The sequence below is a fragment of the Oculina patagonica genome, chromosome 7 (genome assembly GCF_052425735.1).
Source record: "Oculina patagonica isolate OP01 chromosome 7, crgOcupat, whole genome shotgun sequence".
Taxonomy (NCBI): domain Eukaryota; kingdom Metazoa; phylum Cnidaria; class Anthozoa; order Scleractinia; family Oculinidae; genus Oculina; species Oculina patagonica.
Window position 1 is genome coordinate 24,799,921 of NC_135764.1, and position 23,296 is coordinate 24,823,216.

General features: G+C 37.7%; 2 protein-coding genes across 7 annotated transcripts in view; one reads left to right on the forward strand and one right to left on the reverse strand.

The window, feature by feature from the left end:
- Positions 1–433: 433 nt before the first annotated feature.
- On the forward strand, positions 434–11,734 carry LOC144660448 (uncharacterized). The gene is made up of 7 exons (XM_078521068.1): positions 434–3,700; positions 4,220–4,294; positions 5,914–6,128; positions 6,957–7,082; positions 7,413–8,978; positions 9,700–10,097; positions 10,452–11,734. Coding segments are annotated over exons 1-7 (2,403 nt in total). The 5' UTR covers positions 434–3,698; the 3' UTR covers positions 10,473–11,734.
- A 116-nt stretch (positions 11,735–11,850) lies between these two features.
- LOC144660483 (gamma-aminobutyric acid receptor subunit beta-2-like) overlaps positions 11,851–23,296 on the reverse strand; it is a 36,477-nt gene continuing 25,031 nt past the window's right edge. For all 6 annotated transcript variants that reach the window (XM_078521125.1, XM_078521128.1, XM_078521126.1 and 3 more), the window contains exons 3-12: positions 21,223–21,328; positions 20,330–20,409; positions 19,842–19,909; positions 19,065–19,282; positions 18,511–18,593; positions 17,565–17,708; positions 16,179–16,393; positions 15,387–15,539; positions 14,577–14,681; positions 11,851–13,658 (exon numbers count right to left, since the gene is read on the reverse strand). In XM_078521125.1, coding sequence (XP_078377251.1) covers positions 13,410–13,658; positions 14,577–14,681; positions 15,387–15,539; positions 16,179–16,393; positions 17,565–17,708; positions 18,511–18,593; positions 19,065–19,282; positions 19,842–19,909; positions 20,330–20,409; positions 21,223–21,305 — 1,398 coding nt within the window. In that variant the 5' untranslated portion in view covers positions 21,306–21,328 and the 3' untranslated portion in view covers positions 11,851–13,409. The remainder of the gene's footprint in view (positions 13,659–14,576; positions 14,682–15,386; positions 15,540–16,178; positions 16,394–17,564; positions 17,709–18,510; positions 18,594–19,064; positions 19,283–19,841; positions 19,910–20,329; positions 20,410–21,222; positions 21,329–23,296) is intronic.

Here is a 23,296-nt window from a genome sequence, read left to right on the forward strand (position 1 = left end):
ATGATTACAGACCGAATTGGACTCCACTCAGTCCTATTACCATTATTAATACAGTCTACAGAGGCGGACTGTACGTTCAATGAATTTGTTGTCAAACTAGTGGTAGCTTGTTCTTTTTGTGTTGCTTGCGTCATTAAAAACACGTTATGGAGGAAGCCCTTTGAATGCATGGCCTGAGTGCCATATTTAAGCAATAGAGGACTTTTCCGTGTTTACATAGCCTCATCTCAACACGAGAGGGTTTGGAGAATTCGAGACAGTTATGCAAATCTGAGACGCAGTCGAGGGTTTGCATAACTTTCGAGAATTCTCCCAACCACCCGAGTGTTTAGATGAGGCTATGTAAACTCGAAAAAAAGTCCTTTATTGCTTTTATAAAATATTTCCCGAATATAATGCGACAAATGATAGGGCATTGATCGGTGAGGGTAAAAGGCGGAATGAGTTTGCGGAATGGCATGTGGCATGAGTTGCGGAATGGCATAATTATGCGGGATGTAATTTACGCGGAATGACTCATTGGCATAAATTATACCAAAAAGCGCGCCAAATTTTAAAAAAGAAGCCGCCTTGTTAAATACTGCTGGACGAGGAAACTTCCATTGAACATCGTTGTAAAGATCATTTCCCCGTTCAAATCAACGATTTACGCCGAACAGTACCAGAGAAATTACTTTTGCTATTTGCCGTGACGCTTCCGAGGACTTGAATTTTCGACTAGCTGGCGTTGGCTTAGTACAGTGTGAGTAGTTCTGTAAACGTGAATGAAATCTCTCGTCTATTTGCCTCAAAATACAGAACGATATTCGTTCTAAAGCTACGTACTTCAAGGCAAGACACACAACTGTCAAGTTCAACCCATTTGAAGAGAAGTTTTTAAAAAGACAACGCATTTAAATATAAAATGAAAGCATGCAAGTGACGTGTTGTTAGTCGCCCGCGAAATATTGTGTGACCGTGTCACTGCCTTGTTCCAGGAATCGTTTCTTTCTAAATGAAAACTTGCTTGGTGGGAAAAAGCTAGTGGTTTCATTGAAGACAACTACTTTTGGTATATTTCTAGCTTTTTATTACGGCGATGAAAAGATCGTGACACGGCTTCTCCGCTGGTGGGACACTATTTACACCGCAGTGGATTTTATCGATGTGCGTCTCGTGATCTTTGCGGTAAAATAAAATGTATGTTTAGCGAATGATTTTCTTTTCCTAAGAGAAAGCCAAGTATTCACAACAAGTAGGCAGTGATAATTACTCGCCGGATTCCTTATCGGTAAATCTGCAATGCGAGCTAGATCTGAAATACGATAGCTTGTTTTTACCGTGCAGTGACTATAGTCACTATATGAAAGTTTCGCTCTACTCGATCGGCCGTCGGTTGCCGCTTTTTTACGTTTATGTTCAAGTCTTCCACTGAGTTTATATAGTCTTCATAATGGCAGGCGAAAAGCTAGTCTCCTTCGCAGCCCGACACTCGGGCCAAACTGGGAGCGTTGCGTGATTTCAACCCGAGCGGCTGCGAAGGAGACTAACGAAAAGCAAGGCTGGAAGACTTCTAATGAAACAAATACGCCGTAGTGTTCGTAATCTCTCTGCTTTGTACCCTGTACTTACTGAGGCTGAGATGATATCCGCCAAAACTCGGCTTTCCGTCTCGATGTTTTGTTTAACTTACAGTATTAAAGGGTCGCGTGTAAATCTGGTAAATGGTAACCCGCACATGAATATTAATACAAAGATGTATCCGAGGCATTTTTCGGTTCGTATAAAGATCTACGGTTGGATGTTTTTCCGTCGCTGTATTATCTTTTGACTAAAAAAGCGATAAACCGTCCACAGAATGGGAAAGCCTTAGCATTGGGGAAACACTGGCCGCCGAAATATTTTCGTAGAATCCGTGAAGAACATCATACGTGAAATCAAAGACTCTATGCTATCTTCAATCGATTGTCATCATTAAGCCCGCAGTATTTAATAAAGCGGCTGCTCTTTAAAAATTGGCGCGCTCTTCAGTATAATTTATGCCAATGAGTCATTCCGCGTAAATTACATTCCGCATAATTATGCCATTCCGCAAGTCATGCCGCATGCCATTCCGCAAACTCATTCCTCCTTTTACCCTCACCGGGCATTGATTTATTCACTTCTTGATTGAAATTGATTTTCTCAAAACGCGCATCTGACAACGCATGAACCAATCAAAGTTCGCGTTGTAAGAGTCAAGTTCAAGTAAAATTTGTGGCCAGTAGCGCCGTTTCGATGAAAGCAATTCCACGAAAACTGTGTTTGATCGCTCTTGAAAGTGACGTGAACTTGCCTGATTTGGCAGCCCGATGCTCATCGTGCCTTGTAAAGTTTTGCTGGTTAATTAGCAAAAGCGGCGGATCCAGCAGGGTTGGTAGCAATAGTATGCCTTTCTTGTACGGTGGGTTGTTCAGACAGCGATCTAAACGAATCCAGTGTCCTTCTACTGTAGTTGCCTACGTCTTTGTAATGTGCTTTTAAGCTAGGAATAAACTCAAAATCGACATCAAATTCCGCTTTGGTTCTCTGACACATCCTTTCAACTTGCCGAAGCACATTTTGGATGAAAAAAGTTAATGACTATCATTGCCAATTTAAATGTTGAATTTTTATGCTGAGAACGTGTCAGAGAAAATAAATTTAGCGTCATTTTAAGAAGATTTGAGGGCAAAATTTAAAGTCGGCAACCAATAGGCCGTGCAAAGTTTGAATTTAAAGATTTACAGTTTGTAGCATTTAGTCTCGTGTGCGTTTTCGTCTATTTTTTCAATAAAAGATGTATTTAATATAAAGATTTTTTTATTGTAGTACTTCAATGCAAAAATTAACTTGAAAAACGTTTACTGCGTATTTTGTTGCATATTCTGTCGTTTGCTTGAGCTCCCTCGACGAGCTTGAGGTCGTCTTGCTCCCGATTATTGAGGCAGGCAAAACGCTGTTTTTTCGACTTTCTTCTGCTTTTTTCCTCGGGCTAATGGGAAAAGAAAGCCGAACCACATAACAAAATTTGGTATTGTTTTCCATTTCTTTAATATTTGTACTTGAAATCACATTACAAGTCTTCTGACGTCACAACCGTGATTACATACTCTCATCTAAACTTACCTATGGACTAATAGAACGCGTGTACTATCTTAGTTATTTTATAAAATAAACTACTTACTAACCTAACTTGCTCGAGGAATAATGAGGAATATTGACTCTCGGTCGTTTTTGTGGGGACCTTGCTGTGCTCGGTCAGTACTGCCACAACATCGGGCCAATATTCTCCAGTACGGCCCTCGCGCTCGGTAAGTAAGAGGTTAGTATTGATTTCACAAGTTACTAGCTATAGCCAGAAAATGTCAAAATAGGATACATCTGTTCTAATTTGTTATTCTCATGCCAAACAGTGTGACTTCATAGAAATCCTCATTTATTAACTGTAAAAGTAGTAGTATAACATACTTGTTTTGTAAGATATTTATCAAAATAAGTGAGCGTTTAAATTCCAAATATTATTGCATGCTGAGTTTAAGGGATAATTTTTTTTGCCAAAATAAAGACACATGCTTTGTCTCTTTCATTGCTTATGCTGAATTTTTTTAAAACATCTTTTTAACAGATACTTGCTACGGACAAAGTTGAAGACGTTAAGCATAGATTCTTTCCTTGGCCACAGTATTCAAGATTCTCGAATGTGACGTATTCGTCCAATGAAATGCCTTTAAAAGACTATGTCACGGATTTTACCAGATTTCTGAACCGCCAAAATTTATATTTTTGTCCCATGAAACCTAAACTAATAATCCATTTTTTTAAAAATGGCAATATTAAAGCACTGAAACTGTTTATGAGCATCTTTACTGCGGATGGCTCGGATGGAAAAGGATTTCAATTTGAAAAAGTTTGGCAAACGTTCTCAAGTTGTTTCCGCGCGTCTGCGAAATATCGATATTTATAGCGCTAGCTTGATTTCTATCCGCAAATTAATGTAACATATTCCTTTTAATGTTCAAAAATAATGTTTATTTAGGGCTAAGTTGCCTAACACTAATTTCAGAACAGTCAGTACACCAAAAATCTGCGAAATCCTTGTGACATAGTCCTTTAAACATATTGCGCTGACAAATACACAGAAATTCTCATCTTTCTTTAAAGTATGGCACACACAAGTAAAGTGTTAAGTCTTTCATTGGTATTTTGCTGTTCTTTCCAGGGTGCTGAATAACAGAGCTATTGCAAAAGTGGCGTATGTAACATTATCAAGTGCAAGAAATATCACAATATATCTGTCAGTACATGTTAAAGACAGAAGTTCCTTATTTTGTTCTCATTCCAGATGCAATTAGATAAACACATCTTCAGTAAGTAAATAGACAAGAGCCTTTCGTAAGATGGTATGCAGACACTTTAAAGGAAAATCAACAATTATATGCACTTCAGAGCCAAAAAAAAAAACGAAAAATGTCCCTCTTAAAAGAAAAAAACCGTGAACCAAATCGGATTCGCGGATTTCTGATAGAATACATTGAGTGGCTGCTAAATGAGGTTAATATATTGGCTACATAGGTACCGTAGATGGCTTTTCGCTGAATTTATTAATCAAAACCTTCAATAAATCAATTCTAGTGTTATTCTGTGTTTAATAGATCAGACACTAGGTTGACCTGTAGTTTACTAGGAGCTTCGTCCTTCGCTAACTATCAGCTGATAAGTAACTTTACGCTTGCGGTCTAGTTGTTAAATTTTACACGGCAGCAAGACGATATGACTTTATTATTTGCAATATCTCACAAACGAGGCATGTTTAATTCCCAACGGTCCTTTTCCAAAGTGATAATCCTTCATCCAAACTGATCTCTTTCCTGGCCAAACGGAGACAAAAGTGGACGCAAGTTGAAAACTTTCGTCTACTTGCGTCTCCGTTTGGCCAGGATATGCGTGCTCTTGTGTTGTCTTGCGTACACATTGGTCAGAATCAAATTTGCACTTTACTTTTTAAGTGGCTCAACTGGATTTCTTAGGGGTTACACCGCTCAAGTTTGAGAATTAACTACGTCGCTATTAACAATGCTATCGAAAAACGATCACCACAGTTATATTAGATAAAGCTGATTTTTTTTATGGCCAGTGTTATATTGACATCGGAGATGCCATATCGACGAAATGACGTCATGACGTTTTTCACTTTCGCTCGTATTCTTCGGCACCAGGAGATTTTTTTCGGAAATCTCTCAAAGGAACTTGTACCACACATAGCCGCCTCGATGTTGGCAAAGTTCGAACAAATTTTATGTGAGCGTTATCGAACTATATGGGGATGAAGTTTGTGGGGCTATAAATACAGTCAAAAACATACTAACGAGGAAATTGGGTAATATCTAAAGAAAACGACGCGCCTGTGGATTGCAGTGTCATCTCACAGTAGTTTGATTCAATTTAAAATCGTGTGTAAAACAGTGGTGGGGATTGCTTTGGTCGATTGCGAGAAAAAATAATTGATGAATGTGCGTTCCGGTGCTTTTGTTGGTAGTTTTGTATATAATTTGGTTTATGCCTACAAAAGTGATAATAAATTGAAAACCGCGTGATGAATTCTTTTTGAAATTTGACAATCTCGAGTTTTGTCATCAATTAATATGGCTTGCAAATTTCAAGCTCATTGAAAACATTTAAGGCAATACGATTGGGCCTCCAATGTACTAATGTTTTCTCGCAGATTTCGTGTTTACAATCGAGTGTCCTCATTTTCCACAGGTATTGTTTTCAAGTTTCATATCCACGTGGACGACTTTAGCAAAAAAAAATCATTTGCATTAAACAATTTTCCATTTATTGTCAATTTTGTAAGGTATTTTCTTAAACAAAGGATTAAAATCCTTTGTTTACGAGCGAATCACTCTTTCCTAGGAATCCTATCATTTCCCCAAGCGAAGCCATTCGCATTAGGGATCCCGATCGCGCCCAGTCGACCAGGGCACGGCTGCTTCTCATTCTTTTGGCATCAGGATTCCAAAGGATACCGAGCAATGAAGAGAGATTAGCTTTATTGCTGCCATGCCCCCGGGGTACATTTTCCAATTCTTTCACCAAAGGAGCTGATGGATGTACAGAATGCCCGCCAGGTATTTTAAGGTCGGGACACAATAGGCGACAAGTCGCAGTGCCATTTCTCTGCGACAAGTCGCTCCGTGTATTCTGCTTCAAAACAAATCGCTGCGACAGGGCGCTTGTTCGGTGCACACGCAGTGAATATGGAACAGTGAGAATGTGAACTACAGTAGTTTTCCAATGCAATATGACTAAAATACATGACTCTCTCTTATTGGTTAATTTATATTTTGTCGCAGCTACTTGTTGCAGAAGTGTGCACACGCTGAGAAAATATTGCTTTCGCTCATTTTGTCGCTGCGACCAGACGCACAAATTCAAACTGGTTTGAATTTGTGGGACTGGTCACAGGGACAAAATTCTGTCACGGCGACAAAGATTGTCGCAAAAATGAACCATGTCACACGAGGCAACATCTTGCAGCCATTTGTCGCCTAGTGTGTCCCCGACCTTTATAGATTTTTTTCTTTGCTGCTGATACTTAAATTTACCAAAGAGTGAAGTTAAACACATATATAATGTTGCAAATCTTATTATTTGGCAGTTTGGTAATTTGTCTCAGGCTATTGATTGTTCACAAGTCAAATGGTTCCAGTATTATTCCAGTACGCTAGTTTATGACTTTCCTTATCGACAGATGTCAGTTGACTAAATAGAAAGCCATCCCAATCAGCATTTGTTTGGCTGATAGTATTAAATCACACAACTGGAAAGTGATCATTCTGCAAGAACGTATCGAAGGAGGATGCATTGTATAGTCTTGATATACTACAGAATCCATACCGTCTCATCACTGTCGATGATTATTAGAACTAAATTATTCATGTTGATTCCATTTTCAGGAGGATATTATTCTGATGATGTCGCCTACGTGGGAATAAGCTGTAAGAAATGTCCAAATGGTTCCTTTGTATCATTTGAAAAAGCACCAGGAACAAGTAAACAAGATTGCAAGTCTTGTCCTGAAGGTAACGAGTGATCATCATGCCCCAATGATTTCGCCTACTATTTGATAAAGCCTACTTGTTTTATTCCAGCGCCGGAATGTGTTATGTGTTGACCTTGAACCTCATGATTTGCTTAACGTCCTTCACGATGTAAAAAAGTTTTAACCAATTTCAACGAAACTTAATGGATGCCTTTACCTATACCTATAACGTTTAGCTAGCACGATAGTAACAAAACCTTTTACGAGACCTTGCGAAGTGTCCTGAATTATGTCCGAAAAGCTTTTTCCATCTAAATAACTAACTAAATAACGGAGAAAGGTCCGCTAAAATATCGTTTATGTCCAACAGGAACAGAAACTGACTACTTCGCTGGATACCGTGCTTGTGTTTGTTTGAAAGGATTTTATAGGACACATATGTTTGAACAATGTCACAAATGTGGACAAGGTGGACTGAAATGTCAAGATGATTACGCCTCGTTGAAATCTGGTTATTGGTGGGAATGGCGGAATTTGACACAGAAAGACCACTACAACGATTTTATTGCGAATCTTCTGGCATATGTACCAGCGTTAGATGTATCAAGCATACAATACCCTTTCCCAATACCAACGCCTTACAAGTGTCTTAGAGAAGAGTCTTGCAAAGGTGGTCTAGATTCCCCGTGTGACAGTGGGTATGAAGGTCCACTCTGTGCAGTTTGTAGCTCAAGGTACTATAAAAACTTGCAAACCTGTACACCATGTCCGTCAAAAAAGTGGATTGTAGGACAGCTGTCGATCATTGTGGCCATTGTCCTAATAATCACTGCAGCTGTGGTGTGGACAAATAAAACAAAAGATACAAACGTACAAAGACGCCCATTTATAGACATGTTTTTGTCAAAAGTGAAGATCGTGATTGGCTTTTATCAGGTCACCTATGGTTTACTCCAAACATTTTCGTACATAAAATGGCCAGGCTCCCTACAAGTAATTGCAAAATATTCAGAAATACTCCAGATGAATGTACTTCAGATAGCTCCTACTCACTGCCTTTTCTCGCGATTTCGCGCTGACGCCTTTGGAAATTTGTTCATGATTATGGCAATAAATGCCTTTGTGATTGGCTTCACTGTGGTCTTTTACAGAATGCGCAAAATAGTGATCACACGTAGTCGAAACCTGCAGGACGATGATAAGTCATACAAAATCTCCCAAACAAAAGAACTCGTGTTCAGGAATTTGTTTTTCTTCCTGTACGTTACTTACCTGAGCACATGTGTCAATACAGCCAGTGTTTTACCAATAGCTTGCCAGAAGCTTTGCCGAGATGACAGAGAAGAATTGTGTTACACGTACATGAAAGCAGATTACAGCATACAGTGCCAAGGTTCTAAGTACAGGCACTCGCTAATCGTAGCTTACATTTCCATTGCTTACATTATTGCCCTCCCTGCCTTCTCATTTATCGCCATTTGGAGGCAACGAAGAGCAGTTTTAACTAATACAGTAGACGCGGTCATATTTCAGGATCCACGCTCTGGCATGGAAATGATCTCAGGATTGCGTTTTCTTTTTGAAAACTACAAACAACGCTCGTGGTATTGGGAATTGATTGAAATGTCCCGTAAGGTAATCCTTACATCTGGTCTGATTCTTGTGGGTCAGGAGAGCAGGTCCTACATTGGCTTGGCATGGGTCATTGCTGGCATGTACGGTATGCCGTTCTCCTGGATCAAACCCATACGAGACTTGACCGAGAACAGATTAATGGCAACTTCCCTTGCCGTTACTGTTGTTAATCTGGGTGTCGGGGCTGTGAGCAGAATTCCTGCGGAGAACCTTCCAGCCTCGAACGATACGTACACGGACGCAGTCCTATTTAAAATACTGGTGCTTGGTGCAAATACGTCGGTGATTGGTCTACTTGTTGGTAAGACAACAATTTTAATAGTACTTTTATTCAACCGAAGCCTTATTAGTTACCAAACGATTTATACATTAAGAAAGCCTGTGTAGTTAAAGTGATGGGTATGGATAAGGGCGGGGCTTTTAGGGGGCTGGTGAAGTTAATCCTTATTAAAAAAAACTTTTTTGTTATCGTGATCTCGTGAAACGTATGCAGAAAAATGCCACACTATGTCATGAAATATGGAGAAAGTCATAGATTTATTTTCCAGTAAGTACATAGCCCCTCTGTGAAGTAATAAGTAGTTCACGCGTTTGTTTCTTGGTCCGATGTTCGTGTGTTGTTTTTTCTCTATTCTCACAATCCGTATCTTCTTTGAACTGACAACGAATTAAGACGACTATAAATATATTTTTGCATACACTTGAAATGGCCAATAACAATAAAGTACTGTTTCAATGTTGGGAGTGCATCATATGTAGGAACAACAACGTTCTTCGCAGATTTATATCAAAGTTCTAGCTTGTTACACCATCCACAGAATCCTCCACTCTGTTAAAATCAGAAACATACTCTTGTGAACATTATTGATCAACTGAGGTATGACAGGAAACACGGGCTTTTTTTACTTATGAAAGAAAGGCTTGTAAACACACATGGTGTATGTTAGGTTTATGCACTAAATCCTTTTTGTTGAGGTCTTAGCTTTCAGCTCAAATATGTTTTTTTTCTTCAAAAATTTCAGCTCAGTACGCAGTGTTCCTATATGGCTACTTAAAGGAATGGCGCAAAAACCCACATTGGTCTTTTTCATGCTGTCTGGGTTTGCTTCTGCCACTTAACGATTTACAGGGAGAAATACGCGGCATTGCAGACACGAACATTCTCACAAACCAGCTTCAAACCGGCCAAATTGATACACCCAACTTACTCTCTGAAGTAAAAGACAGTGGAGCAATTGATGTTACGTCTGAAGGAGGTGAACAGAGTGATGGTAACACAGTGGAGATACAAGATGACAATTGCAAAGATTCCGAACACAGCGGTTCAAGACGTCATCAAGGGACACAAACAGAACTGTGCTTAATTCCAGTCGCTGTTTTCGTGATACCTGGCCCAATGACGGACTCTAACGATGAATATGTACGTAGAATAGGCTAAAACAACTTTGAAAGGGGTTGGGTGGATTACGACAGCTTATCTCCGGGTGCCTTTCAAGTGACGTTAAATGAAATCCGTTTGGAAATGAGTGACAAGCTAAGACGGATGACATTGTAAGCCAGAATGCCACTCTGATTGAAGGCTTTGATCTACACACTACTCGAAATCTTATCATTGCCCATTTTTATTTGAAGTTCTGGATTTTGAGAGAACGTTAGTAAGTTAAATTTGGGAGGGATTATCATCGGCCTTCTAAGTGTAAAGGGGGACATTATAATCGGTATTTTACGGCTTTTTTAAAACATCTCTCTTAATCTATCCTTTTTTTTTATCAAGGTTTACAACACTCGATGCTAGCAAGCAGGGATCGTTGCACCCACAAGAATGAGAATGGTTACATAGGAAACGGAGCAAGAAAAGAAATGAACAACCAATTTGCAGGGAGTGCTTGGTGAAAGAGATTTGAAGAAGTTACAAATTAGTTTGTAAAGATATCAGAATCATGTAGTATTTCTAAAAGCATATTGTATTGTATTGTATTGTATTGTATTGTATTCAGATTCTTAGATGTGTTTGTCTTCAGAGTGAGGATCAATAAATAGAAACAAGTCGGTAATCTAACCGAACTACTAACAGCATTTATTGTATTAATAATACAAGTTAGTTTTAAGTAAAGGGTGGCAAAGAGTTTATGTGTGACACGTGAAAAGGGCAAAAATTAGATCGTGACGCGTGAAAATAGCTGGAAAAGACACAAGATCCGTGAATTCTGCTGTTTCAAGTATACGTTCGCGTAAATTTGGTTAAAACCAGTGCGTGAAACGGTATCACGTTTTCCTCTTTGCTACCCGCTTTATAGTCAAACTCGTCCAGCAAAACCCGATAGGAAAATAGACTCTAATTTTACTGCTTGGAGTTTTAATTAGTTAATATTTTACACGATTCTTAGAGCAAATAGCATTAAGGCGTCTCTGTTTTAAAGACCCAGTGATCACATTAGCCCTACAACAGCCTTTTTGCAGTTTACCCCACTATCGACCACTAGCGGACACGAAAATCTGTTATTTTAAAGCATCTGTTATTTTAAAGCATGTGTTGTATGGCTTATTTTCCATGCAAAGTTATGACTGCAGTAATATTGTGCATTTTCGTCCTGTCTGTGTATCTTGTTAAAGAGATCTATCCTATCCACCTGTATATTAAAGACATTTGTTATCATTTAATTTATAGTCTTCTTTTAGACTACTGCAAAAGGAAATTATATGGTAAATAATTACAACCGATTAGAAAATCCTTCTGCAAGTCTTAAACCAACTAATTAGAGTGCGTAAGTGCGGATCAAAGGTGTAACTTCACATGAGTCAAACTGAATGCAAATGAGCGAAAGCTGTTGCATTGGTTTTTGCACATTGACACATACGGTTCAACCAGTGTAAGTTTGCCGTTTTACTGATGCCTAAATGAGACAGAGCGTATTTGCCCAATTTAACAAAGGTACAGATTAGACAACCACGTGTTTCTGTTTCAACTATTTAATTCGAAGGCGCATAGAGAATCAATCAGAAACGAGAATGTGCTTGTGATAAGGTTAATGTTTATATATGGTCTTGGTAATAACCACTGGGAACAGACGGTTTTCATTTAAATGTTCTCTTTGCCAAAATAATGCAATTGACTCTTAAACTTTTGCCTACTGCAAAGTTTTTTTCTTGGAGAAAATATAAACTGCAAAACATTTAACAGAAAATAAAACTGGTTTTATTTTGTTGGTCGTTTTATTTATCAGTATCATTTACTTACAAATTTTATGTAATACATCTATTTTAACCTCAAGTTATTAGAGGGGTTGAAATATTATGTTTAATTATAGTTTTATTATCTGGAAAATGCCATCTACACAAGCATGTCTTACCTGGATTCAGTTGAATCAAGATATGACTTGGTCTTCATTAATTCAAAAATATTTGTTTATATAGATATCTTTTTATATACAAACAACCTTCACGGTATAAATCACTTCTTAAAAGAAAACAGTGAAACTGTCAGTGCAATGTACTGCTTAAGAAAGCTGTTATTTAACAATTATGTTATGTTATTTCTCGAATCATTGCAATATTTTAAAACAGACCAAATTGTGTTCTTGCTTTCGATGCTATGAAACTAACGTGTCGATATATAAACATGTTTCATGTTCACGTACATAATATTATGTAATAAAACTGTTGCAAAGTAAATTACCATGAACAATTAATTAAAGATTAAATCAACATTTAAGCACGTTATTTGTATCTTAAGTTGTAGATTAACTGCAAATTTTAGCTACTGGTTAAAGTGACTTGCACTTTTTATATAGTTGATTGTCGGTATTTCTGCACAGAGACACTGTCTCTTTGCAAATTCTTATGAACGCCCAATGCAAGCCGACTGAGCCAAACTCCGCTTTCAGAATATAAAAAGATGAGGAGCAAGATTGCTTCCCTTGCGTGCAGTGATCTCACTTCATCGCGGTCTGCAACTGTGTATTTAGTTACTCATGGTACTCAGGAAAGCCTATGAGGCTCTTTCAAAGAGCACAACACAAAGCAATGTTACTGTCATTATGCCACTGTCTACAGTTTACAGTTACAAAGCGTCAATCATCACAGAAGGAGCACGATATTTTCAGTAACATTCATCTCGCAATGAAGTCAATTTCTTCATCAGAAACTGACTTTCCCAGTGAATGTCAGACATTGAAAACGGCATTCTAAATCTTGCTGATGAATATTTCCTAGCATGTAGCAGGTAAATAAGGCTTACAATCATTGACAAAACCTTGGCGCAGTTGCTGTTTCTTCTTACTTGAAACATAAAAAGGTTAAGACATTTCCCCTCTTCTCCTTTGCAATGTTGCGTAGCATGCAAAAAAATAATGCCTTCAATTGCTGCCTACTTTTGTTCGCAAACTGAACCGCATTGCACGAGGAGTTTGGGAACATTGTGCTATTCAACACTAAAGCGGGGCTATGGGGTCGGTGGGCCAAGACTTTTGTCAATGATTGTAGATCACATCAGACAGCAATAAGGGTTTAGCACATAAGATCTTTGAGAAAAAATTGTAAAAAAGCTCACAAATGTCCAAAATATACAAAAACGTGATAATGACGTTTTCGAGTCTCTAGTGGATGCCACCGTGTTGGCTCCAAAACGAGTCAAGTTATACTAATAGCTGTCTTCAGTTTTGCTGAACTCACGTTTTGATTTTGCGCTAGAAAAATAAAATACTTTGTATCATGCGCTTTTAGTAGTTTTGCCTTACAGAAATACAAATCTTAACCAGTATATAATGTTAAAAATGATAAAACCGATAGGGAAGAGAACTCTTGCGTAATCATCAATACAGTCTGGATCAATCACGTGAAGGCATGTCGTCTTTGCACTGCACTGTGGCGTCCTGGGATAGGTCAGCGGTCTGTTTTCTATGTCAGAGGACCGCTTCGCTTTTGATCTTTCGCAAAGATGTGTGCTTGGTTTTTTGGATTTGACGCTGAAAGCACTGTAACTCTGGAGAAGGAAAGGAACAAATTAAATTAATGTAAGAGATAACTTTGCTAGAAGAATGAGTCTCCAATTTTCGCAGACTGACAGCAAGAACCCAAACGTGTGACCACTTTTAAATAACTTGCATTCTTTCCACGTCTTCGTAAAAGCGGTCACACTCCTGATCTCTTTGCAGTAAATTGTCATTTTTTATTTTCAAATATTACTACGTAGAGATAAATACATCAAATTTAAAAGATCATGAACAAATTAGGCCTTACAAATAAGAACATCTAGCTAAGCTACTCTAAATAGGACGTTGATCACTGAAAAATATATATTAGAATTAAATGTTAAAATATGCCTGCTTTCCATGAATGCCATGAGGGGATAATTTAAGCAATATTACAGATAATATCAATAATTTAGAGAGCTTGCGACTTTTTGCTTAATTAACTGTTTCAAAGAACCACACCACTATAGCTATTTTTTAGAAAGTTGGAGCGGGAAATTAGATGTAGAGTATGTAACGTGCGCGTGTGTGTATTGCGTAATGCGAACGCGACTGCCTACGTATCGCAAAGATTGTCTGGAAGGCCGTTAAATGGAGCCATGTGTTTAAGACGATTGAAAAGTACCGCGTTTTGTACTAAAAATAAACGCAGTTTATATTTGTACTCCTGGCCTGGTTGTTCAAGATGTGCAACAGGCAAGACCGCTGACTTCCTTGAGTTCCTTAACAAGAGAAAATCTTTCACTTCCGCCGGGGTGAACAGGACAGCTACTTTTCCTCACTTTCACTTTCACTCAGTTCACAGTTCACGTCAACAGTTGACAGTTCACTTTGTTCGATTGCAGAAACTCAGATGCATTATTTTGTTCATTTATAGGCAAAAAGACATAAAAGACATAAATAAAGAAAAATATAAAAACATTTTTTACCTCAAGAGGGTCGTAGTCATAATCATGGCTATTACGATGATTCCTATTTGATACACTGCCATTCATTACTGGTTTCCGAGAACCATTTATTGGTACTTCTTCCTCCTAAGAACGACAAGCAATAAATGTACTTATTCAAAACTGGCAATAATATATTACATTTCCTGAGTTTCGATTGGTTTACAGAACATGGTATATGGGCTCATTTACCATGGATCACAAATATGATAGGTGTACTTGTCAGCAAGAACAGCCGGGGAGCTCAAATATGTAAGTCGTCTATTAAACCTTTCTTTCGAACCTCTGTGACATCCCAAATTCTAATTTAACTAATTTGCAATTTTAACATGGCACCACGGAATCTACAGGAATCCTTCCAAAGGAAGGAACACGCGATGTTCGTTAGAGTGTATAACGTAGACTAATCTGCCCATGCGTTTAGTGGAATGTATTTGGTTAAAGAAAGAAAAGTACCACAAGGAGAGCATAGCGCTTTCTGAAACAAATGTATACCTTTGTGCTCTTATGTATTCCCCGTTTTACCAAGGGCACACTTTCAGGTGATATTAATTAATTAATTGACTATTAGCGTTTACACCGTAGCGGGTTAGGGTTATTAGAGGGTTAAGGCGTTAGCAAACCACAGCCCTACCAAGCCATCAAAAAGTGCATTCTGCACTAAAAAGGTCTAAAGCTTTTCTGTTACATTCACCTAGAATGCACAGAATAAGATCTTTGTCGCTGAGACATTTCCTATCGTGTGCAGGCACGTCTTATATGCGGTCCTTTTTTAATTAGTTCGTTGCTTACCGCTTCTTGTATTTCGTGCTCAATGGCCAATCTCTTTAAGCGTTTATTGTGGACGTTCACGACATAAAGAACGAGCGTGTACTCCACTAACACTCCAAAGACAAATAGAAAGCTTCCAATAAGGTACCAGTCTATCGCTTTGACGTAGGATACCTGAACGAATGACAATCACAACGTCAGTAACGTTTGTGTCCATTTTCATACTTTCTTAACATTTTGTCCTAAAGGGATAGCAATAATATAATGCAAATATGTGGTTTTCGAGGTTTGGAGGCAAATTAGACATAGCAAAGGCCCAGGATTCCATTTCGACGAGGACCAAAAGAGGTCGATACATTTGCCCTTTTCAAAGCATGAACGTACGATATGATTATGGAAGTCAATATGCACACCAACTGTTTTAAAAAGGGACATTTCTGGCTTAGAATACACAATTTTAAAGAACAAACTTCGAGCTTTAGGCTGCCATTCTACAAATATTCTTGGATAAAATGATGGAAAAAAATGTCAACTAGAAATAGATTATGCTATAACTACAAATCCTTGCTTTAGTGTTCACTGGTCAGATGTCTAGTGACACCGTCATATTGTCTTTGTTTCTGCCTGCCCGTCTTTCTGCCTGCCAGTATGTCGGCCTATGTTTGTCTGCCTGTCTGTCTGTCTGTCTGTGAGACTTTCTGTCTGTGTGCCTGTCTGTCTGCTCTGTGTCTGCTTGTTTGTCTCCCTTCTCCTCTTCCTTTTTATCCTTCTCAACGTGGGGGAAACGTATATTAAGTTCAGACAGCTTCCTACCTTTGGCATGGCGGTATTCAGCATGTTTAGTATTGTCGTAATAGTCAGTACTGAAGTTATTCCCAAAGCAATACGAGCGGCGGTGGCATCAGGGGGAATACAAAATGATATCCACGATAAGATAACAATGAGTGCACATGGAGCGTAAATGTGAATTAGAAAATATCCCGATCTTCTGACGAAACCAAAGGAAGATTGGAGACGAGACCAGTTTCCTGACAAAGAAAAAGTAATCAATCGACCTTGACCATATAAAATGGATGCCAATTCTGTCATCTTCCTAGCTGGAAAAATTAATGCAGTAATTGGGTTTCTGCCAAAAAAAGCTGTGGCTGAAACTGTTGAAACACTGCCATGAAATCCCTTGTGTGTGTGATCATTCAAATCAAAGCTATTGAGCAGAGGTTGGTTCTAACTTTTGAGTCTCTGTGTGTGGACGAGACCATGGGATAGCTATGTGGCAACACCATCATGATTTATTACTTGTTTTACGTCCAACAATAGGTAAATAAACATATTTTTAACTGTTTCCCGTGTTCTTCTTTTTTACTACTAAAGTACTCCAGGACTCAGCCCCTAAATATCTCATCGATTTAATTTCTGTTTTACCGCCATCCCGCTATGATTTACGTCAAAATTATAACAAGGGAATTCTTCTGAGCACCCCAAAGCGTTTCACAAAAGCTACCATGGGGGATCGATTCTTCCTGGCGGCAGCGCCACGGTTTTGGAACAGTCTTCCCATAAGCATTAGATCTGCATGTACTAAAAGTGATTTTAAACAGAAACTTAAGACATTTTTATTTAGCAAGGCATTTTGTTAGTTTATATTAAGATTTTTTTTTTAATTGTAAATTGTGTAGGTTTCGTCTTTAATTTTCTAAAGATTATAATTGTTATTGTAATTTTTTCTAATTGTAAATAGTGTAGGTTTCGTTTTTAATTTTCTAAAGATTGTAAATAGGTTCTTATTTTTGTATCTATTGTAATGTTTGTAATGCGCATTCGATTATTTTATAGAAAATGCGCAATATAAATATAAAATATTATTATAATTATTATTACTAATAAGTAAAGCTTTTGAACTTGAACTCTCTAAGAAGTCTTGCTGAACTATACTCATTGTAGGATAGTCTGTTGAGTCTCTGTGTGTGGACGAAACCATGGGAAAGCTATGTGGCAACATCATCATGATTTATTATTTGTTTTACGTCCAACAATAGGTAATAAACACATTTTTAACCGTTTCTCGTGTTCTTCTTTTTACTAATAAGTAAAGTTTTGAACTTGAACCCTCTCAAAACTCTTGTTCAACTATAATCATTGTAGAAAATGGCCCTTTGATTTATTCTGAGTTATCTCAATAGAGTTTATAAATCTACATACCTGAGTAATACATGGTGAAATAACTTTTTGTCGAGGTACCAGTCAAATTGTACTGAGGCATATCATCGAGCTTCTTATTTACTGCTACCCCTTTGTCGGTTCGATTCTCCCATCGGTACTGCATGTTTTTTGCGTTGTAACCATCTATTGGATCCATATGCAATATCATAAAATTGTCTTATTATAAAATTATTATCCAACTGCGCTTCGTGGAGTACAGATAACGCGCAAAATAGTACAAAATACTCGGATATTTTCTCCACACGAGTTTAATGATTTTTGTACTCTACAAGACCGGTTTAACAGGTTCCGTATTCCTCTTGAGCGCGGGAATGATTAACAACTTTCGAAAGTTAGCATTTCGGGAAAAGGAAAGGTTGCGTAATAAATCTCTTCAGTATTCCACATTTTAGTGTGTAGTCTCGCTGTACATTTTTACTCGTCATTTGTATTTTGTCTCGCCCTTCAGGATCGCCAGATTACTGCAAGACTCGTAAAAATATACAGCAATACTACGCGATTTAATATCTAATTAACAATTAGACTACGAGCCCGAGTTTTCTATGAGCAAATAGTCAACGAGGCGCAGCCGAGTTGACTACGCATAGAAACGGCGGCGAGTAGTCTAATTGTTCTAGTAGAAACTCTAAAGGATTGCAGTCCAAAACCTACAGTATTGTGCACTTTGAAGACAAAAATCAAGAAAATTTACCGCTTAAAGAGCTACTCGCGCGCGAGACCAGAACCAATCAGATTCGTCGATTTCCAATAGAACACAGCTCAGTTTCTACTAATAAGATATAGATATATCACATTAAGGTCTTCAAGAACTATCCGGTATTATTCTTGGATACTCTGCAGTGTAGACAGTGCTACTGGTAATAGTGATACTCATAGTATTGGCTAATTATCATTTTCTTTCAAGCAAATGGATGCATATACTTACAGCTTTCGATGTTTAAATTACATCGTTGTCCGTCAAATGGAAAGAGGCGCAAGTCCATTGGACAGCTTGCCCGCACTGTCACTCTAAAAATGACATATAAACATAACGTCATTTTTAAAAAAAATAATATCAGTGTTTTATTCCGATGGAAATTAAATTACTTGACAAAGTGGTACAAATCCATCAGGAATTGACCATACTATAAATGCATGGTATGGCTGGGTTCTTTTGCCACTTAGCATAGCAAGTCTAAAGGAGAACGGGATGCAATTCCGAATATTAAGGGTAAAGTTTCAAACGTTAGCCCGCGCCTGTCGAATGATAAAGCGGTCTCACTGAAAACAGTGTCAGTAAAAAAGGTAAAACTAAACTCTAATATCGTTGGAATTGTGCAAACATCGTTTTGAAAAATTACAATCGTCAGCTCCCCTTTCGTTAGATCACCCAAAGGCTTTATTTTAAAACTAAACCTTGTACCTTTATTTATTATAATCTAAAGAAAAAGAAAGAATTCCACAGAGCAACAGAACTAGTCTGGAAGGCTTGACGTTTACCTTGCATTGTAATGGACCCCTCCGTCGGGCGATATAGATAACAACTTGTTAACCATTGTCACTTTATGGAACTTGGAACTTTTGGAATTCTCAAAATACGTGTCTGGTACCCAGATCTTATCCAGCATAGTGTTGCTAAGAGCCAGGGTTTGATTCCAGTCGTGACGTAACCGAGGATCATTCCAAAGTTGCCTTAAGAAGAAATCCAGTTGGTAGTCCTTGGAAGAACAGAAACAAGACGTATTGAGGAAAAATAAGCGATCAAATGATGCAGAGTAAACAGATGTTGTTCAACAGACGTCCTCGTTTCTGCCTTGTGAATTTGGAGTTCTGATAGTCCATCTCTTACAATGTGTGGTCCGCTTCAGTTCCTAGCTGTTTACACCCTACTTCTCTTACTGGTGATAAGAGCTTTGGGAATGCTCAGTATTACTTCCAAGGAGAAGTACGTATTGACGTGCATATTAAAATTTTTTCATTATTGTCCCCTGTTAATGGCAAAACTGAATCTTGCGCGAGAGTGTTGTCGGAATGGCAATTCTGATCGAGGTAAAGTCAAAGCCAAACAGCCAGCTCTTTAATTTAACAAGTGTGTTTATTTATTTTATTAATTACAACAAAAAATTGTCGACATGAAGAAGAGGACGGCAGGACATTTCAATGAATTTACGTGCCAGGATTTTTCTACTTTCTGAGGGCGATTCAGAACATGGAGTGACCCGATTGCAAAGTTGTCAGTAGTAACCCCCAAAAAGGAGGCAAAAAAGACCATCTTACCATGTCAACAACATTAATAGAGTCAATGGATAATACCCATAATCCAATAGTGATGATAACAGGATCACCTTTGAATGACATGAGAAGAGTCACGTAAGACAGGTATTGTAGTAAAGAAATAAACAAATAGCAACAACAACAGCAGAAGCAGCAGCAGCAGCAGCAGCAGCAGCAGCAGCAACTAAGTTATTGTCGGGACTATCTGCAGAGTAGCTGTAAATATAATCCAAAGCAGTAACTATTGTTTTTGACGATATCTGATTGGCTTATTAAGCTCGGACAATAAAGTATTTTAAACTGGTTGTTATTTACAAATTTTTCTCATCGCGTATTTGGTAACAGAAATGTCAACTTCTTGCTGTGGATTGGTTAGTTGGTCGGTATTTCCTAAAACTGCTATTCATGCAAATGTAATAATATTACAAACTTTAGAAATCAGAAAATAATAATAACAAGTAAGCATTGATAATAAAAAGTTAAAAACTTACCCCCAAAGTTTGGCCTGAGTCTATTATCATAACCTTTTATAAGATTGTTTAAAAGAGCTGTCATATCTTCTGCTGTACGTCTGAAAAAAAATCACATTTAAACAAAAATGATACTGATGCACTTTTTTTTATAAAGGTACGTGCAGAAGTTAAGAAGTAATTTTGCGTTTCTCCGCTCAGACGGAAATAGATAATGCTACGTCTGGCTTTTAGAAACACGAGAATCAAAACAAATATTTAGTTGAAACTGGGAAAATTAAAACGCAAACTAATTATTCGTATTGTCCAACTGCAGGTAAAATGATTGTCATATGCCGAGCTTACCAGCGGGTGAAAACCAGACAATTAAAAGAACTCACGGCTTCCTGCTTTGAAAATGTTGATACGAAACTCGAAAGCTTATTGAAAAAAAAAAAAACCAATACAGTCATGATCAGCGCAGAGTCATTGACTGAGAGAAACCTCAGTGCAGAAACCAAAAAAAACAAACATTCGAGGTGATTTTATTGGTTAATGATGATTGGTGCGATGGATTTCTTTATAAATAATTCCTGTTCTAAAAGCTAATTAAACGATATATTCAGAAAGGTGCTCTGACAACGTCGTTCAAATAAAACGGCTAAAGAAAAGGGGAAAAGGTGATACCGGGTAACCTGAGCTGCTAAAATAATTCTTATAGCTTAAACAACCTGGGAATGCAACTGGTACAAGGCGGTTGTTTACATAAGTGTGGTTAAGAAGTTTAACTCTGCGACTAAATTGGTTGCAATAATTCTACTAGTGGTCAGTGTGCAGGTTTTAAAACAAGAATAATTACATTTCAAGCCAAGCTGCCTCCGTTTCAATGTAGGGAAAGAAAAAGTTTGATAGGTGTTTAAAGCTACACGTCTTACCTCGGTTTAGAGTGGACCTTGTCGAAACACGCCACCACGACGATGCATAAAATAAATGTCCAACTTGGTTTATATTCAGTCATTATTATTCTCTTGGGAACCAATTCTTGCAAAACAAAACAGCACAGCACAGTGTCAGAAGATTTACTTCTAAAGCTCCTGTAGATGGACGTACTCAGCTAAAGTTAAATCAGGTGGGTGTAGAAAACAAAGCGAACGAAACTTTGACCCTCTATTAACTAAAATGAAAATATGACCGAAACCTAGATATGGTTATGATCACGTGAGGAATGCGTTTCATAGATTTGGTTGTCATGACTACACGTTGACGAACGTAGAATAAACCTTTTTAGCCTCGTATGTAAATTGACCATTTTAAGGGGTCATGAATATTCCTAAATTTTGCGTCTCGCAAATTCTTTCTCGTCTCGCATTTTGGGTCTTTTCTCGTCTCGCATTTTTTACTTCTCCCTCTCGTTTTTTGGGTTTTTTTAACTTTCCCCACTTTTTTTCCCCCCCCCCCAAAAAAAACCTCCCCCCCCCGCCCCAAACCCCCCACCACCCTCCCCCCCCCATTTTAAATCATCTGATATTCTCTGGAGAGTTTCTCTTCTATCCATCTGAAAAAAATTCAGTCATTTCTACGTGGATTTTTTTCAAATTATAAAAGAAACAATTCTCAAGGGTAACTAATCACATGATCTGCAATGGGACAACAAAAAGGTAAAATGGATTAAGAACGGAAGGGAAATCCTGTTACAATACCAGCTGGTTAACTGAGCGGTCTTTTTTCCAACTTCCGTCCTTTTTGGGCAAAAAGAAATTTTAAGAGGAAAATTTTACATCAACAATCTTTCTTGTCCCAAAAAATATAATAAAGGTACTGTCGTGCGACTTATTTCTTACAGTTAAAGAAAACATTAAAACGGCATCGTAAAACATGGAAAGCAAAATTTTCTTCTCGCCTAACAACTCATATTTATAAAACTCTGCTTGGAAAACAGTTCATGCAAAAAGGTATTGTTACTCGAAGGAAAATTAATAAATATACTCGACGGGAGTTAACGCAAAAATTGTTTGGTGACTATTTCCATTTAAATTCGCAATGGGAAGTAAGCAACGTTTTTGTTGTGTGTTTTGGTCAAGAGACATATTTTACTGTTTCATCAGTACCATTTTTAATTGACTTTCGTATCATCTGTTATTTGGAGATTGGACTCAAATCGGCAAGCCGTTTTACTAAAAAAAATCATTCAATATCTAATAAACATAAAACATTGCGGCAAAAATGTAATTCATTTAATCGTTTTTAGCAAAAACTTCACTATTTCAATGCTGCTATGAATAATAAATAAAAAAATCAAAGTTGAAAGAGCTTCAGGTAAAAACATTTCAAATAACTTATTTATAATTTTTAAAGTTAAGATCGCCTGTGGGTAATCATTTAAGATTTACTGTTTTGCACTTCCCCTCCAGTTTGTGTGAAACAAATTCACAGCGCGAGTGAAAGCGATTTTACACTAAGATAGATTTTTACTATAAGACAAATAAATTGAATCACCCAGAGGGAGCTTAGTCGGCAATTATTTTGTGTGCATATGTTTCATTTAAATTCGTTGCAGGGTGTTGAAACTAGAGTTATTTTAATATATAATCTGCTCGTTTTCTTTCTTGTAAAGCTACCTCTTTGACTGCCGTTTAAGTTTCCATTCGGTTGTATGGAAGAGTTTTCAAAATAACTTAATTTTAGTTCATTTAATCTTTAATTATAAAAGATTCCTTTTGTCGAAATTCAACTTCAGCCTTTTCAATTTGGATAGACAATTATTCTTTTGCATCTTATCGTCGTTGCCAAGCAACCGCGCGCTTCTTTTCATCGATGGTTCAAGAAACTGTCGGTTCTAGCATTTTAGCCCAGACGCTTCCTATGTTGAAAAGCTAACTCAGTGCTAAAAATCACAAAAAACTAAGCTGGTGTTTAAAAAAAACAAAACAGGCAAAATTTTGCCTTCGTTGGATAAAATTTACAGAAAGGAAAAACGATTCTGGTTAAATTTTAAACACGACCTTGAAC

Excerpts from the sequence above, each read along its gene's own strand:
- LOC144660448 (XM_078521068.1), top strand. Across the intron at positions 6,129-6,956 it reads ATGTACAGAATGCCCGCCAG|GAGGATATTATTCTGATGAT; the intron begins GTATTTTAAGGT and ends TTCCATTTTCAG. Across the intron at positions 7,083-7,412 it reads TTGCAAGTCTTGTCCTGAAG|GAACAGAAACTGACTACTTC; the intron begins GTAACGAGTGAT and ends TATGTCCAACAG.